The sequence below is a fragment of the Amphibalanus amphitrite genome, unplaced genomic scaffold (assembly GCF_019059575.1).
Source record: "Amphibalanus amphitrite isolate SeventyFive unplaced genomic scaffold, NRLGWU_Aamphi_draft 001271F_arrow, whole genome shotgun sequence".
Classification (NCBI taxonomy): domain Eukaryota; kingdom Metazoa; phylum Arthropoda; class Thecostraca; order Balanomorpha; family Balanidae; genus Amphibalanus; species Amphibalanus amphitrite.
This window is the reverse complement of record NW_024882764.1, coordinates 34,712-51,893: the sequence shown is the minus strand read 5'-3', so window position 1 is coordinate 51,893 and position 17,182 is coordinate 34,712. Positions and strand designations below refer to the sequence as shown.

General features: G+C 51.0%; 1 protein-coding gene across 1 annotated transcript; it reads right to left on the bottom strand.

Annotated features, from left to right (window-relative positions):
* LOC122371713 (acid sphingomyelinase-like phosphodiesterase 3b) lies at positions 1-17,060 on the bottom strand. Its single transcript, XM_043348278.1, has 8 exons — positions 16,814-17,060; positions 7,857-7,977; positions 6,531-6,747; positions 3,974-4,115; positions 3,635-3,775; positions 2,869-2,997; positions 1,760-1,946; positions 1-1,300 (listed from the first exon to the last, which is right to left on the bottom strand). Exons 2-8 carry the CDS (start codon positions 7,966-7,968, stop codon positions 621-623), a joined length of 1,608 nt encoding a protein of 535 aa, XP_043204213.1. The 5' UTR covers positions 7,969-7,977; positions 16,814-17,060; the 3' UTR covers positions 1-620.
* Positions 17,061-17,182: the final 122 nt, after the last annotated feature.

Genomic DNA, 17,182 nt, shown 5'->3' with positions numbered 1-17,182 from the left:
TCAAATACCTACTGCTGTAATTCGAAAAAGATAAATTCAGACAGAAACTGTATAAGAAGCTGATGGATATGATAGAGATAAAACAACTGAACTGCTACCGCTAATATCAATGAAGGTAAAATCACGTGTATCGAAGAACGAGGAGTCTCAGATAAAACTGATGACAATAATATAATCAAAGTTTCACTAGCTTCACCACACAGCCTGAACTATCCCTTGGGCCGAACTAAGTTGATTTGCCGCGAATTCCGCCCGATCATGTCCTTACGCTACTCGGCAAGAACAGAGAACGGGCATCCATGACGAGCCTGGCCTATCTACAGGGCGGTTATATACGTCCAACGGGAGCGGCCGATTGCCGTCAACATGTCGATAAAGTTTCACTCATGCCCCGAATCGTGTGTGAACCACGTCTAGTCCCGACCCTAATCACATCTAGCGCACAATATCGTTCACGAAACATCCTACACGATACATCTACTGATCCACAGCAGTAAAGCTCACTGTGACTGCAGTGTTCCCTGCGCGCCACCTACCGGTGCGGAGGCCGTCGGGCCGCCCAGTGCCACCTGTCGGCGGCGGCCGGAACTGCAGCCTCGGCGCCCGCCGCCATTCGCTGCCTACGTCATCGTCTCGTAGCCCTGGCTGCCGACAGAGACGAACGAGGCCACGTTGCGCAGCACCGTCGACGGCGCCGACGGACGCTTCCGCACGCGCACCACGACGAACGCGACGAGCGCGGCGAGCGCCGCCAGGCCGGCGATCACGCCGAAAAAGACGGCCAGGAACTGGGAGGGCCGGCCGGATCCGCCGGCCACCGGCGCGCTGCCCGGCCCGCCGGCCGGCCCGTGCACCAGCATCTCGCCAGAGATGATGGAGTTCATGGTGACCACCGAGTTGAGGCAGGTGGCCATGGCGTCGGTGCGCAGGTGGCCGATGGCGCACAACTGGGAGCGCTTGCAGGGCAGGTCGCAGCTCTGTCCGGCCGGCGCCCCGGCCGTGTTGAGCCGGTAGTAGGTGTCGAACAGGTCGGGCTCGGCCACCAGCCGGCGGTACAGCGCGGCCATCGACTGGACGCCCAGGTCGGGTAGCGAGTAGGTGTCGGCGGCGGCGTACAGTCGGCTCCAGGCGGCCGCGCCGGCCGCGTTCGAGGCCGTCAGGTTGAGGATGTACTGCGAGTAGTCGGTCAGCACGGTGGGCGTGTACGAGTAGAGGCGCACGCCCGGGTTGGTGCCGGCGGCCGGCACCCAGGGCGTCACCGACGGCGCCAGGAACATGGCCGCCTGCAGCTGCAGCTCGCCTGGAGCAGCGAGAGGGAGCGTCAGACGGTCAGAGGGACACGGACCGCAGGGGAGGGGGGACGGGCGGTCAGGGGACGGTGAGGGGACGGTCGGGCGGTACGGGCAGAAAACGGTAAGAGACAGATAAGGCTCAATGTTTGCATTCAGCAAATACCTATAGGTATTCATAAATGTTCCTACACGACATTAGCACAATGGAACAAACCACAACAGCCGGAAGACCACGTGAACCCTCCCTACTATCCGCTCTAACTCACCATCAGGCTCCAGCTGTCCGAGCACCCGGCTCCCAGAAGCTGTCGGTGTGCCCCCTGTCCCCTGCCCTTCCTCACCGTCCGGCGCCTCTTGTCCGAGCACGGGGAATCTGTCGGTGTGCTTCCCCTGTCCCTCATTAACCCCCCCCCCCCCCCCCACCGTCAGGGTTGTGCTGTCGGTGTCCCCAGCTATCCCTTCCTCACCGTCTGGCGCCTCCTGCCCCAGCACTCGGAAGCTGTCGGTGTGCTCGTGGCCGTACACCTGCGCCAGGATCACGTCCGAGTACTGGCCGATCAGCGCCAGCAGCGCCTCGTTGTAGTTGTCAAACATGAACGTGTCGTCAGTCTGGCGCTCGAAGAAGCCGGGCGCGATGTGAGCGCCGATTATCACCTGGCCGGGAGGGAGGCGGGGAGGTGAGACGGGAGAGAGGTCAGTGAGAGGCGAGGTCAGATGTGATGCTGGTGAGAAAAGAACACGACAAAAAACCCTGATTCTGACTATACTAAGATTCAGCTGTTATCTACATCTAATCTGCATTCCTCAACGCTCGAATTACGTGAGCTTCTGCTTGAATCTAAGAGGTGATAAAAAGGGAAGACGTGTGACCGCATGCCTGAGATAAAATAACCATATTGATATAGTGTTGGCCTGGTACCCAAACACTCCAGTCTTTATGTGGCCGGGACGTGCCGTTCGTTACCTGTCAGTCTCCATGACGCCCCTCTCAGAGGGACACAGGAATGCAGTGGTCTGGACCGTACCATAGACGGACGGCGCCGGCCCACCAGAGAGCCAGCCAGGGCGGCCCGGACTGGATTGGGCAGTTCAGGAGCCGCCAGCGGACGGAGCGGCCGCACGGCGGTGCAGGAGGAGGACCGGTGTCACGGGAACAAACTGGAACACAGGAGCAGGACTGGTGTTACGGGAACAGACTGCAACAGTTGACAGAACGGGTGTTAGGGTGTTCAACTGCCCTGGAACAGAGGAAAGCAGTGAGGAGTAGGCTGCTGCTGTAAGGGAACAGGCTGGAACAGTGAACATGATCAGAAACAGACTGCTGTTAGAAGCAAGAAAAGCAACAGAGAAACAGGAAGAGGAACACACTGGTGAGGTAAAATATTAGGACGGCGGAAATATCAGGACGGAAACTACGCAGTAGGCAAATACACAGCGGAGCTTGGTGATGTGACGAAATTTGGCTTTAAGGGACGTACGAACTGCATAGGCCGAGATAACTTTAGACCGCCGTTCCATGAAACATGTCACCCAGCAATGTCGGAACCCGAACACCATGAGCCGTCACGCGGCTGACCTTGTACCCCTCGGTGCTGGCGTTCTTGAGCTGGTCTCGGAGCCAGGAGAACTGCTGGCCCGGGTCGGCTTCCTTCGGGTCGATCGCCTCGTTCGGACGGTAGTAGATGTTTGTGTTCAGCGAGATGATCTGGAACAGGGCCCGACTCGCGGTCAGGGGTGGGAGGGGGTACATCGCGACACGAGGTCAGCGGTATGAGTGGGGGACATCGCGACACGAGGTCAGGGGCGGGAGATGACCGTGTGTAGGGGAAGGAACGGGGGACATCACAGCACGAAGTCAGGGCGCGGGAGGCGAGATTGGGTGCACGTCGAGGGATAGCACTATCGTAGTACTGATACATAACCGTATAAGAACAGCGAACCAACTGTGGTCACATACTTGGAGCTGGCGAGTACAAGTGTCGCCTTAGGTCATAACGGCTCCATCCGTTAGGTGGCAGTGCGCACCAAATAGTAGAGTGAATGCTCCTTGGCTCGGGGTCTGGACGGACCATTGAAAGACGTCCCCCTCCCCAGGGAGCCCGCCTTCGACGCCCCGTCTACAGCCAGCCCTGGTTACTGGTACCCCCCCCCTCCCCTTCCCCCTCCTCCGGGGTCCCTCAGAGCTGAATGCCGCCCCGCAGCTCTCAGTTTCAGGTCGGCACGGCCCGCCCGCTCCCCCTCCCCCTCCTCACAGTCAGCTGGTCTCTGAATACCGCCGTCGTTCGCCCCTTCCTCCCCGTGTCTCTCAGAGCTGAATACCGCCGCCCGCTCCCCTTCCTCACGGTCAGCTGGTCGGTGAGCCGGCGCGCAAAGTAGCCGGCCGTGGCGAAGGTCCTCTGCTCGTCCTCGGACAGAAGACGCGACCAGCCGCCCTCGGTCAGGTAGCGCGTGTAGAACGACTTGTTACCGCCCGGGTAAAAGTCCTGAGGGACACAAACAGGGGTGAGACAGGTCACAGGTCACAGAAAGTCGCGGTGGAGCTACCAAACACAAACTGAAACAATGAAATGCAATGCCAAAGACAAAATGTCAGGTGCCGCACCTTGCTGTATAACAAAACGATTTCTTTAATATAAGATACATGCTAATTCTGGTCGCGGATGAATGTTCAGATATCTCACCGCGGGGAAGCTGTCGTGGTTGCCCAGGCAGGGCACGATCGGCGTGTCAGGGAACGCCTCCTCCATCACACGCGTAATGTTGTCGATGGCCGAGAAGATCTGTTTGAACTCGGGCCCCTCCTCCCAGTGCGGCGCGTTGTCCCTGAGGGCGGGGGGGGGGGGGGGGGGTCAGCCGGGCGTCACCGCTCCGCACAGTTACCGTCACGGCGCGGGCAGCACCGTCACGGCGTCACATGAGCCGGCGTCACGGCGTCCATGGTCGTTACTGCGTCACACACGGAATCGGCGTTACACCGTCACACGTCGAAAACAGACGGCAGACGGCGGGCCAGCTCCGACTGCGGTGACTGAATCACCTGGGGCATTCCACGTCAAATCGAACAAAAATCGGCTGTTTTGCACCTTACCATCAGCGATTTCATTATAAATTTGTGAGCGAGTTCCTGTGTGGCCCCGGACATTACATTGATGTTTTTTGCACATTCTGACCACAGGTTTTCTAAATATAGGGCATGAAATTTTTATAAAATGTTGCATCTTTATATTTTTGAACGACCATAACTTTGGTTGTACTTGTTTGATTTGAATGAAATAAACTTTGCTGTTTAGGTAATTTCTTAAGCATTTGTTTAGAATTACACCTACTTAAATATATGACCTTGAAATTTGCTTAACTCTGTTCTTAAGCACAAATATTGAAATAGCAAAAAACACGTCACCTTCGATTTGCCTCATTTTCATATATTTTATTGCCTACCATATTCTTAATAACCTGTGAAAAAATTAGAGTGGGCCATTCATAAGTTTTGAAGAAAATTGCACATATGCAAACGTATGTTAGCACGCGCAGTGGAGGGGGAAGAGCGAATTTCGCCCACCCCTCCTGTTTTTCGCCAATATCTCATAAGATTAATGCGAAATTAATTATGGCTACCTGTCAAGAATTGAATTGGACATCTCATCGTGCAAGCAATAAGAAAATCGGTTCACAACTGTTCTAGTAATAGCGGTGTAAAGTGAACATCCTGTCGCCGCAGCGACGCGGCGACTCGGCAGCCGGCGCCGACCGCTACGCGCCGCCTGAATTGTAGACTGTGCCGGGACGGAACGGAACGGTTCCGTCTTTACATCGCGCTCCCTACCGCTGATTACGTTCGATTCGCGTCAAATTTTGTGAGAAGACTAAGAAATGTACAGACAATCTTATGGGGAAAGCATTTTGAAAATCAGTTGGTAAACAATTGAAATATGAACGTGTAAACACAAAATTGTGATTGCTGCGTTTCCCGCATCGGCCGAGCCCGCCTCAGCCGGCGACATGTTACTCTTAGCAGGCCTCTAACTGCCATATTTATTATTGGATTAACTAGAAATTCCCCATACATACTAAAAAAATGTATGTTCTTTCGTATAGTGAAGATCAAAAGACGTGAAGATGTCGTTGCGTGATAATGTTTTCGTTGAATTTACTTCATGATGCATTTCCACACGGCTCAAAATTCACCGCAAAATACCGTTTGCCTGAGACACTTTTACTATGGAACGTGAATGCTTGACTACGATGACTATGCATTTCCATTCTCGCAGAGTTTGGGATATCACTAATCAGCAATCATTCATTTCAGAAAGTGTACACAAGCAGGCATGTCTTGACTCTGTCTTTCAAGGTCACGCGCGGTTGCGTGATGTTGATGCATGAAAACGGCGTTTGCCGCGAAAGTTATGAATGGCCCACTCCAATTTTTTCACAGATGGTTAGGAACATTATGACGGACATAATATGTAAAAATTACCCAAATCGAAGGTGACGTGTTTTTTGCTATTTAAATTTTTCTGTTTTAATTCAAGGTCAAATGCATTTCAAGGTCACTTCAATTTAATTTTATAATTAAAAATCAAAGCCTTATCAATTGCCTATAAGACCCTGTTAATATCATTTTGATACCAGAAAAGGAACCAGAGTTATAGCCATTTAAAAAATTGATGTGTGGCATTTTTCGCTATATTCGATGACCTATATCTCAGCGATACGTTATCAAATTTCGAAAATATTATACGTAACTCAGTTTTGAACCATGCCCAGTCTGCCTACAAATTTTCAGAAAAATCGAAGGGGATGACGGATTTCGGTGTTTGATTTGACGTGGAATGCCCCACCTCAGCAATATACCATCTGATCATATGGGTGATGGCCTCGTCCGGGTCATCACCCATTATTGATTATTCCTCGTCCATAGCCTAAAACAAACGCCTTCTTACTAGGTAAATGCGCTCCGCAGGTCCAAATGGTCCCTTCTCACGCTTCCAACCATTCATAAAACATCCTTCTCCAGTCTCCACCTCTCACCAGTTCCCATATCCCACACACAACACCAAACGCCCAGTAACTGAGCTCCGACGGCACGCTCCTTTCCGCCGCTCACCCGGTCCAGATGATGAAGTCGGGCTGCGGCTGCACTTGGGTTATGCGCCGGACGGCCAGTCGGGCCGCCAGCCTCACCCAGACACCCGCAGCTCACCCCTCCAGAGGCACTATTCCCTACCCCCAGCCGCTCACCCTGTCCAGATGACGAAGTCGGGCTGCGGCTGCACCTGGGCCATGTGCCGGACGGCCTCCTTGACGAGCACCCAGGGCGCGTCGCAGCTGTAGTTGCCGAACAGGCCGTTGTCGGCGGTGGGGTCGGCAGCGGCGCCGTGGCACCACGAGGAGACGTCGCCGGTCCGGTTGTACGTCCAGTCCCAGTGAATGTCCGTGATCTGCCAGAACTGGCCGGCTGGCCGGGAGCGGGCGACAATCAGCCGGGGCAGAGCCGCCGGCGACAGAAAAGCAGACATCCCCGACACCCATACACTGGTCAAGGTATCGCGGGACGAGGAATTGCTTGGACTGTTTTAGCAAAGCGTTTTTGTGAAGGTAGGGTATAAGATCAATTCAGATGTGACTCAAAAAACAAAACAGTGGTCGGCAGAGTCAAGGACGCTTGCAGCCGAAAAGTCAACGTCCAACCAAAAGATAGATGCAATATAATTATAGAAGTAATTATCACTTGAATGAAGTCAGAAAAGGTGAAATGCAGACAATAGAGTGAAATCAGCACAAAATAGATATACAGAAATGGTACACAATTTCCCGATGCGGAGCAATTTACAAATAAGGTTTTAGGTTAATCGTCCAAGGACAACCGAGGTCACTTGAACTAGGAGTGTCAGTCGGCTTGATAGACGTTACCGCTATCAGAAACTCGACAAGAACAATGCAGGAGAGGCGGGCTTTCCAACACGGACCCGATAGCAGCTCAGCCACCGACGAGTGCCGTGTTACTTCAATAAAAAATAGGTCTCGGTAAATGCAAATTCGTAAGGAAGCGACATATAAATATAAACGAGATATTCGCATATCTTAAGTGTAGGTAATTTTGATCTGAGGTCAGTGAGTTGTGAATAATAAGGCTGGACTCCATATCCTGTGGAACATATGCCTATCGGCAGCATCACGCTGCTCCAAGCGGTTAGGAAGCGCAAAAAAATCGTGCAGTTCACCCGTGAACTGATCTAGGATGAAGAGATCTAAATGCGACGAGTTGGGCTGAGACCAAACCCCTTTTCCTGAACTCATGTCACGCACATTAACCCAGATCTCACAAAAGTTAAAAACAACAAGATGCCCATTGAATCCACACAGTCAGGCATATTGAACGCAATGACACAATACGGGTCTAACCTACGTCAGTCCCAAGACCGGACGGGGTTTGAAGCAGAAAAAAATAACACTTTAATTCCTATCAATAAACTTCGTCATTCTATCCAATCATTTATCTAATACCAACACATTAGTGTGTGGCCCAGCACGAAGCCCATATTTCCCCACAGTGCCCATATTTACCTGTGGCTGTTAGCTGAAGCGGCGGCTTGGTTTCAGCAGTTTGCAGCACCATCACCAGTGCCAGCGCCACCAGCACCAGCGGCGGGGTCACCAGCCGCGGACGGCGGCCCATCTCGGAGAGCTGGAACGGGACCGGCGCACAGTCAGACCTTCGCGGGACCTCCCCCCTTCCGTCCGTGAGCGCACAGCGGCCGCCCAGTCAGCCCTCCGTCTGTGAGTGCTCACTGCTCAGCGGCCGCGACACTGCCTGTCTCCCGGCCTGACTGTCCCCGCGGTGTGTATGAGAGTTGGCGACTGTGGTCACCGGCGGCCGACGCGCGGCGGCAAGGTCACGCGCTCGCCGGGGCGGGGGACGGCGGGGGGGGGGGGGGTCTGACCCCGCCCCGGGCGGCCGGCGCCAGCCGATAGGTCGCCGCAGATCGGACCACAGCTGCCGACACCGAACGGACACCGGGACACTGACCACAGCATGCCACGGCCGGCGTGAGAGACCCGCGCCGGTGGCGTGTCGGCCAGAGTCCGGCTTCTATTTATCTCGTATCCGCCTTTTTCGGCGGGATCCGTGTGCTCGTTAGAGCCCCGGCCCTGTGACGGGACGGCAGAGATAGGACAGCCGCCCCACCGCTGCAGGACCAGTCGGGGCTTTGACACATTGGAGGTGTCAACTGTCAATTACAGATAGGGAAAAAGAACCAATGTTTGGTGTGAAGCCTTTTGCAGCCGCACTGCAGAGTGCCATTTCCGAGCAGATCTCGGTGACACGCGCCCGTTCGGTCGGTGTGGTGCTACTGCGGTTCTGCGGGGGTTTCACGTGGATCCGCCTCCTCCCCCACCCGAGACGACGCCGCGGCCGCGGTACGGTCGGGTGCACGCTGACCGATAGGGGCTCTTCATCCACAGGTTACCTCAGCACTGACAGCAGCCGCCTGGTACTGGAGGTAGACTGTGCCGCTCAACTGAGCGGCATAGCCCACCCGCATCCACGCGGCCGTATGACACCGGCCCGGGTCGCCGGATAGAGCACTCTGTAGGCCGGCCGTGAAGTCAACGCAGCGGTAAAAGCGACCAGCCGAGATTTCATAAAACTTGAAAGTAATTTATATCACGGTGTATTCTACGCCCAAGGACACTGCACCCTCTTGCGGTGAGTAGTTTCATGAAGTTTGGAAAATGGAGGGGGTTATCATGCGCTGGTGGTAGGTATGTTTTTGTCTGTTTTTTGCCGTATTAAACTACACCCATTTCTGAAATCATAGACAAAGAGTCCAGGAACAGGTGTGTACATGAACAGGTGCCGTCGTCGGTCGAATTTTCATAAGTAAACAGCAGTTTGCATACGTTCGTCAACTGTACACGAACACGGCACGGACGCAGATCAAGCCCCCTCCAGCTATTTTGCCCCTAATTGAGCTAGAGCCTGATGTAACAAACGAGCCCGTGCGTCGTGACCGTACTTTTCTAAAGTTCTCAGGTCAACCGGTGACCTCTGGGGTCAGGTCAAGTGACCCAATGTGGGGGTTTGGTATTTGGTGAATAACTTCGCCAAAAATGGTTGCAGAACCGCGATTTCAGCACCATCGTGTTCGACTTCACCATTGTCAGACAATACACTGCCATCGTATGGTTTTGGCTAACCGTCTATTTTGATGGTTTCACCCTCTGTGGGCAGATTTGACCTGAGGTCAAATCTGAGGACATGTCAGCAGTCAGCGAGAGAGCTATCAAACGTGCTTTCCTGTGACTCTCTAGCTCTTTTGGTTCACGAAGGTAAGGCATGCCAGTTTGTGAAGAAAAAAAAAAATGTTGTCAAACAGTCAAAATAGGGATCTTTTCGCGATAATTTGTGTTTGGTGACCTTCAGTGACATCAGCAATAAACTGATCGAAAAAATGACTTTAATGCTTCTGAAAGGTCGAATAGTAAACTTTCTTCTGCTTTTTCAGAAGCTTTCCAACTTTCTTGTTTTCAAGATAGTCGACACGTCCCCTCCCGCACCCCCCCCCCCCCCCTACCATCGTGAGGTTGGCTAAGACCCCCACCAGGCAAGCCTGCAAAGTATGGCGATTTCCACGAGATCTCGTCAGTGCGGACTCCGCCGGTGCACGATGCAGTGCAGATTTACTGAGGTCTGGTGCTGAGTTTGTGCGGAATGGTGCTGGTCCGTGGTAGTAGGTACCGTGCTGTATTGTATATTGTATTTACGATCATGGGCGATCCACACATGGCGTGGCGATTACTGCCCAGAGTCTGAGTCGGGTATAAGCATGCAGGAACAGAGACCAGTCGAACAACAACACACACACACACACACACGCACACACGCACACACAGGAAGACACTATATGCTACAATTTCTAACATACCGTGTACTTATATACCTACAAGACGAGTGCCTAATTCAGGCCATCACGAAGGTCTATCGTTTTTTCCACAGAGACTTGACAGCGCGTGCGAATTTAGAGGGTGGCAGCTGTGAGAGGTCGGGAGGTAGGTCGTTTAGGAGCTCGGCCGCACGGTAACTGAAACGCCGCTTACCGGTTTCTAGTCTGGGACGCAGGAGTTGGAGAAGGTTATCCTGACGTGTATTTCTATTTCTGGTTGAGGAGTCCCGGTTTTTGGCAAACATAGAGGCAAGTGCTACCGGTTCGCCGTAGTGTATCGCCTTACGTGCAGTGGCCATGGTTTGAAGTTTGAACATAAATTCGGGCGGCATCCAGTTGAGTTTCTCGCGCAGGTCAGTGACGTGGTCGAATTTGCGGCGGCCAAAAATAACTCGAGTAGCGAAGTTCAAGATCTTTTGGAGTCGATTCAGGTTCTTTTTTGTACCATTTCCGTAAACTGAGAGGCAGTAATTTACTCGGGAGATGACTAGAGATGTGACAATGGTTTTGATGACCCCATCGGGAAGACAGTGCCGCACATGGGAGAGGCCAATGAGCAGGCCCATACACCTCCTGCTGAGCTCGGATACATGGGCTTCCCAGGTCAGACAGCTGTCTAACACCACGCCGAGGTTTCCTGCCTGCGCACATGGTTCCAGCTCCGTGTCACGAAACGATACGACGACTGGGGGCAAGTGTTTTAGATTTTGACGGCTGCCGAAAATCATGAGTTGCGTTTTGCTCGCGTTGACCTTCAGGGCGTTTGAGTGGAACCATTTGTTCAGTGCTTCTAGTGAGGCCTCCATGCGCGAGATAAGGGCACTTACATTGTTTTTTGGGCCACTCACTAGAAGCTGGGTATCATCTGCATATTGGAAAACGCATGCGTCATCGGCGTGAAGCGCCAAATCGTTTGAGAAAATCGTGAATAAAAGAGGACCCAGGGCCGAGCCTTGAAACACGCCCATAGTGTTAGGGAGTGGTCGTGACAGTACCCTGCGCTGGAGTCCATCGGTCATTGAAACGCTTTGTGTGTGACCTTTTAGATATGCTTTAAACCAAGGAGTTTCGATGCCGTACAGTGCGAGTTTGTCGAGAAGGAGTTTATGATCTATGACATCGAAACATTTGCTGAGATCGATAAGGCATAGGAAAGATATATCTCCCCTGTCCGTGGCAGCTAGGATGCGGTCGGTGACGGACAAAAGTGCTGTTTCAGTTGAGTGTTGGGGTCGGAAGCCATGCTGACTAGGTGCCAAAAGGTGATTTTGAGAGAGATAGTGTTGTAGCTGCTGCTGGATGACTCGTTCAACAACTTTCATGATAACTGGTACTAGAGAAATGGGTCGAAAGTTGCTGGGGTCAGATGGGTTTCCGGATTTGAAAATGGGATGGACTATGGAATGCTTCCATTGCTCGGGGATGTCAGATTTCGAGATGCAGGTGTTTATGATGTGCTGTATGACGCTGCCAATAGCCCAGAAACTGGTTTTTAGCATGCGGATGCACACACCGTCCGCTCCGCAGGCGGCTGAGTTCCGCATACTGCTGGGACACCGTGCTGGTGCAGCGGTGCAATCCCACACTGGAAAATATTCATACACTGAGCCGGACGCGCGTGACACCCTCTTGCGCCGAAATTCGGCGCAAACGATTTTGTGCTGAGATTTCTGCATGATTTGCGCCGAAAATTGGGTGCTTGTTTGTGCCAAAATTAAGCCACTTATATTTAAAGCACATGTGCACATCTACCGACCAAGGCTATATCAACCTGATATCAACCAGAGTCCAGACAGAGCGTTCCGGGGCCTTCGACGCTCTCCCATGTTTGAGCGTCCGAATAAGTTTTTTATTTAAACCCTACACCTCAATACGATTAGCGCCCTGTAGCGTCGTGCCGTGAAACAAGGCCGGAGCCGGAAGTTCCGGGCCACAAAAAATCGGCGGAGCGGTGTGTTCGAGGCTGGCGGGGGCCAGCGTGGGCCCGTAAGCGGAGCAGCACGTGCCCCGGCACATCAGCTTCTTCTCGGCACAAGGCGCAAAGCGCCGCGCGACACTTGTTTCGCCGCTTGTTTCGCCAGGTCGTCAGCGCTCTCATTCCCTCGATACCGCAGTGGGCGGGAACCCACTGCAGTATTCGAGGCTCGGCGATGTTTAACAAGGTCTTCCATACCAATACCTATTTCCACGCCGAGAATGGAGGCCTCATCTGAGCACCCGTTCCTCCGCTGGGTAGACTCAGGCCTCAGGGCGGCTCGCCAGTTCGAGCACGCGACGACCGGGGCGGGGACCTCTCGTCCCGAGACCTCTCCAGAGCCGCCAGCACGGCGAATCTGCTGCTAGTCGCTAGATTGACCAATATGCCCCGAGATTGACCAGCGTGCGGACTTAATTCGGTGACCATCTTTCGGCAAAAAAATATGAGGCCGCCCTGTGCCGAAAAATTCAGCTACTGCCATGCACTGAATTTGGCGCACGGCAGAGTTACCCCGGGCGGTGATCGGTCGCAGTTTATCTGCAGGCTGCGAGCAATGAGCATTCGGTTATTTCTTGGCTCCTCATCGGTCAAATTCACGTGGTATCTTCATTTGACCAATGAGAGGTCAAGAAGTGCCAGCAAGAACTTCCTTATATGGGAAAAACCGACAGCACACTGATATAAAAACAGTGACAGAACAGAGCTCAGGACGTGCAATGAAATTGTTGGCGCAATCCCGCCACTACGCCATAATCGGCATAACATCAGTCCCACGCACAAGGGGGAAAAGCTCAAATTATTGAGCGCTCAAAATATTGAGCGTGTGACGTCAGAGGCTCCCATAGGCGTAATGCTGAGGGCTCAAAAAATTGAGCCGTTTCAGGAACACGTTTTGCAAAAGCAACTCGCAACACCTAGGGAGAAATCGCAACACCCTAGGAGAATCACTAATGATGCAAAACAGATTAGGCTTTCATATTTTTCACTGCTCAAGCTTCAATGATTGGGGGAACACCAATTTATAGGTCGAAATCTTACGGCATACCAGGATGCCTTAAAAACAGGCCAATATTTATGTCGAAATAAAAGTTATTTTTTGTCCATTCACGTTTTTTACTAGGGTTCTGTTGGAAAGAGCATTTTTCATACTACCCAAAATGATTGCGATTCAATTTCACATTACCCATATCGGAGTATATTTTTCATTTGGCGGCGCCGTTTGTTTATTTCGTCGCGACGTCTCCGGTAGCGTGGTTGTCGTCGTCCTTAGGGGTGTTCACGGGCACCGCACACTGCTGCGTGCGGTGTGTGCGGTGCGTCCAGCAGGCGTGGGGGTAGGGGATGGGTAGGCGGTTCTGACGTCACGGCTGCGTGCGGTGGACGGTCCGCTGTGGCCAGTCCCGACCGGCCACAGCGATCGCTGTGTGCGGTGACGGAAGGCTGACGTAGGGACGCAGTGGGCGGAGCTTCGAGGCTGTGTGCGGTCCGACCGCACACAGGGCCCGTGAACAGCCCTCTTGTGTTGAGGGTAAGTTTTTATCGTTTTAGTTGTACTTAGATGTTAAAAGGTACACTGAAAAGTTTGAATATGCTGTGATTTTAAATTTGGAAACACGTAAACGTCAATCAATTCACGTTTTCCTCGATTTGCGTGCAGATAAGTAACTGTCGACGAAAGTGGCGCCATCCGATATGATGTTTTGAAGGAAGGAGACACAACATATTTACGTGAAAATTTTTGTTTTTTAGTGGTCTAAGTGCTTCAAAGAGGCTGTGAATGTTTTCTTCACACAATTTTTCATTAGTTATGATGAGGTAAAAGGTAGTTTCAGTCTTAACTTTCATATAATTGACATTAAAACATATGATAGTCCACTGCTATCAGTGATTGAGTACCTTGATATTTGGCATTTCTTATTAATTTGAATGTATTCTCTATCCATATGTCCTGATAGTAAGTGACAATACTCTGCCAATATGTTTCCATAGTTTTCACATTCATTTTCCAGTCCTTTACATAACATCACAATTTATAATCAACAAAACTCAACTCCTTCATTACTTCACAACACTGACAGCATGACAGACTGACAGTCAACTATTGTGTGGGTGAATGCTGAAACAGGATAGCCACTTTGCTGACTGGCTCGCTCATATGAAATAAGATAAAAATGATCCTTTATATCATTTCCATCTGGAGGATCGGAGTCAACGGAAAAGGAAGGCCACTTTCAAGCCTCAAGGTCCAGGCCGCCAGACGCCAGTCGGCAGTCACCACCAAATTTATAATCAATTAATTCATTATTATACTTTGAGACCCTTAGGTCACTGGATCAGCATCACATTTTCAGTTTCAATATAGTAAAGGTTTTTATTTGTATGATGTGAAATATTTTCCTGAATCAGAATTTAATTATCCCTAGGTACCTGGTAGAGGTTTTGGATTTAATGCTCATTGTTGGTGTGCAGTCAGGATTTTTTGACAGGTCCAGATAGGGAATCCTGAGCAATTTTATAGTAAAGTGGTCTCCTTATAATCACCACACATTTTATCAAAAGCATTTGCAGAATTCATTCAATGAAGAATTTTATCAATGTTGCACCCATTTCTTAGACGACCTAGGCTGCATCTCTTTTTTAGTTCCTGTTGTGTGACATATTTTCCGTTTTGTTCCACTGCATAAAGAAAAAAATCGTTTGAGATCACCAAACAGCTTTTCTTTTTCTGGCAGGTCTGCACAACCAAGCGGTCGCTGGCGAGGACGTCGGCCGTCTCTGTGGGTAAGGTCATCTGCTCAGCCTTTGTGGAGATCAGCAAGACGTCACTAAGATGAAGACTTCGCTGGAGCAGAAGCCGCTGACCCGTGTCCGATCGGGCAGGTCATGCTCGACGGCACGAGCCACAACTCGAACGACTCGGGGACATCAACAACATGGTGGAGCAGGTGAATGAGTTTGGCGACGTGTTGTGCGACTGCAAGAAGGGTTGTCTGCGTGTTCTGGCCGGCGGAGCGGCGACGCTGCGCAGTCTGTGCTGGCGGTGAGCAGCTGGCCGTGGTGATCGCGCGCGCCCACATGCGCCGACAACCTGTGCGGCTTCGACGGCCCGGGACAGCCCGATGCCGCCCACTATGCGACGCCGACCGCGCACTGTCCGCACGGCCACATGGAGGTGTGCCCGCGCCTTTTGCCCGCACGCCGCTACCTCGCAGCTGGTCTGCAACCACGCCGTCGCCGCCTGTAGCCCGATAACAAAACGGCTGTCTGATAATGCCGCGTGTTCTTTGTGATGTTGCTACTGTGATCGTTGCTACTGCTGGTCTGAGACTCGATGTTTCCATTCGTCTTTTACATGTTAAGGATTTGATAATGATAAGCTTAGTCCGAGCTTAGGTCGTTTATATCATTTGTTATATGGCATATTTTGGATCAAAGCAGTACGACACTGCCTCCTGCTTTTGTGATGTATGCTGGCAAGACGCAGGTTCCGGTCGCAGGTCACCCGGACCCGGTTCCAATGTGGTCGGGCTGGCATGCGATAATGTGATGTTGTCTTGCTCGTCTCTGTTCCACACTTGATGATGTTTGTGAATCTAACCCACATTGTATAGTATTTTTGTTTGTTTGCGGCCGATGGCCTTGTAAGTTGTAACCGTGGCAATACAGTTTTTCCTGCTATAATTCTCCAATATTCAAGGGTGGGTGGATATCTCTGTATTCACGTATTCCCTTCTCCCAGTACAGTCAGAGAATATCAATTACAGTATTCATACGGATTATTCAAGCCTTGTATAATTATTTAAGGTGTGCCGAATCCGAAAGACCGATAAAACTATTAGCGGAAAATGTGACATGATGCCATGGGTTTGTGAAAAGTTTAGGTACCACGTAGCATTCAACTTCCTGCATTTCTGTTTCAACTCAGTTTAACGTATTTCAACGAACATAACATCAAAAATGGCAGCCAGTACCGGCTTCACCTGTCACGGAGAACGCTCAAAAAATTGAGTGTAGATGCTGGCCGGCACTCAATTTTTTGAGCGCCAGCTGACTGTCGTCTGTCGTGGCGCTCAATTTATTGAGTATCGCGGTCCCGAACGACAAGTGGCGCTCAAAAAGTTGAGCGTCTTTAGGGCATTTTCTTTCCAAAAACACCGATATAAATTATCACGGCGAGTGTTCGAGAAGAAACCTTGTTGCTCTCTCTTGCCATTGATACCTTATTTGGATACGATATTTGCCGTAGTGTGACGCTAAAGGCATTGTAAAATACCATCGTTTCGCCTATTCCTTCATAATGGGGCCCGCTCAATTTTTTGAGCGCTCAATTTTTTGAGCTTTTCCCCCTTGTGCGTGGGACTGACATGGACTCTATAAGAATACCAATTCATCAACACCAATATCTAGGTACTTCATCACCAAATATAGGTAGAGTTGAATTCTGCACAATCAATCAACTCGAACTCGCGAGAGATCCAAGAAAAAGATAATGTTCTGGCTTACCTACTTCCAGGGTAGAAATATTACTTTTCCCACAGTGTATAAAACTACTTTTCCTTTCAGACCAAATCTTTTCCAATCAATATCCTGATCCCCACCTGCTGTTGTTGCCGTTGTTGTCGACTAGCGCGCTCCTCAACGAATGCTGCTGGTTGTCCTCCTTATTGTTGTGGTTGTTTTGGTTGTTTTTGTTTGGTTTTTGTAATATTGTTGAGCCTCGTTCGAGTTGTTTTGGTTGTTTTCTAGAATCCCCGCGCCACAATTGTATTTGGAACAAGCTGAAACGAATAACGATTTTAATAAAATAATTTGTTAATAATTATGTCTTTGATAACAAAACAAACTGCATGTAAACTGCTGAGTCTTTTTTATGTACGTAATGAAATTAGCTATATATTGCCAGGTTTCACTTAAACGAACTTATTATAAGCTAACCACAGCATTAATAAATCGAAATAAAACTGAGT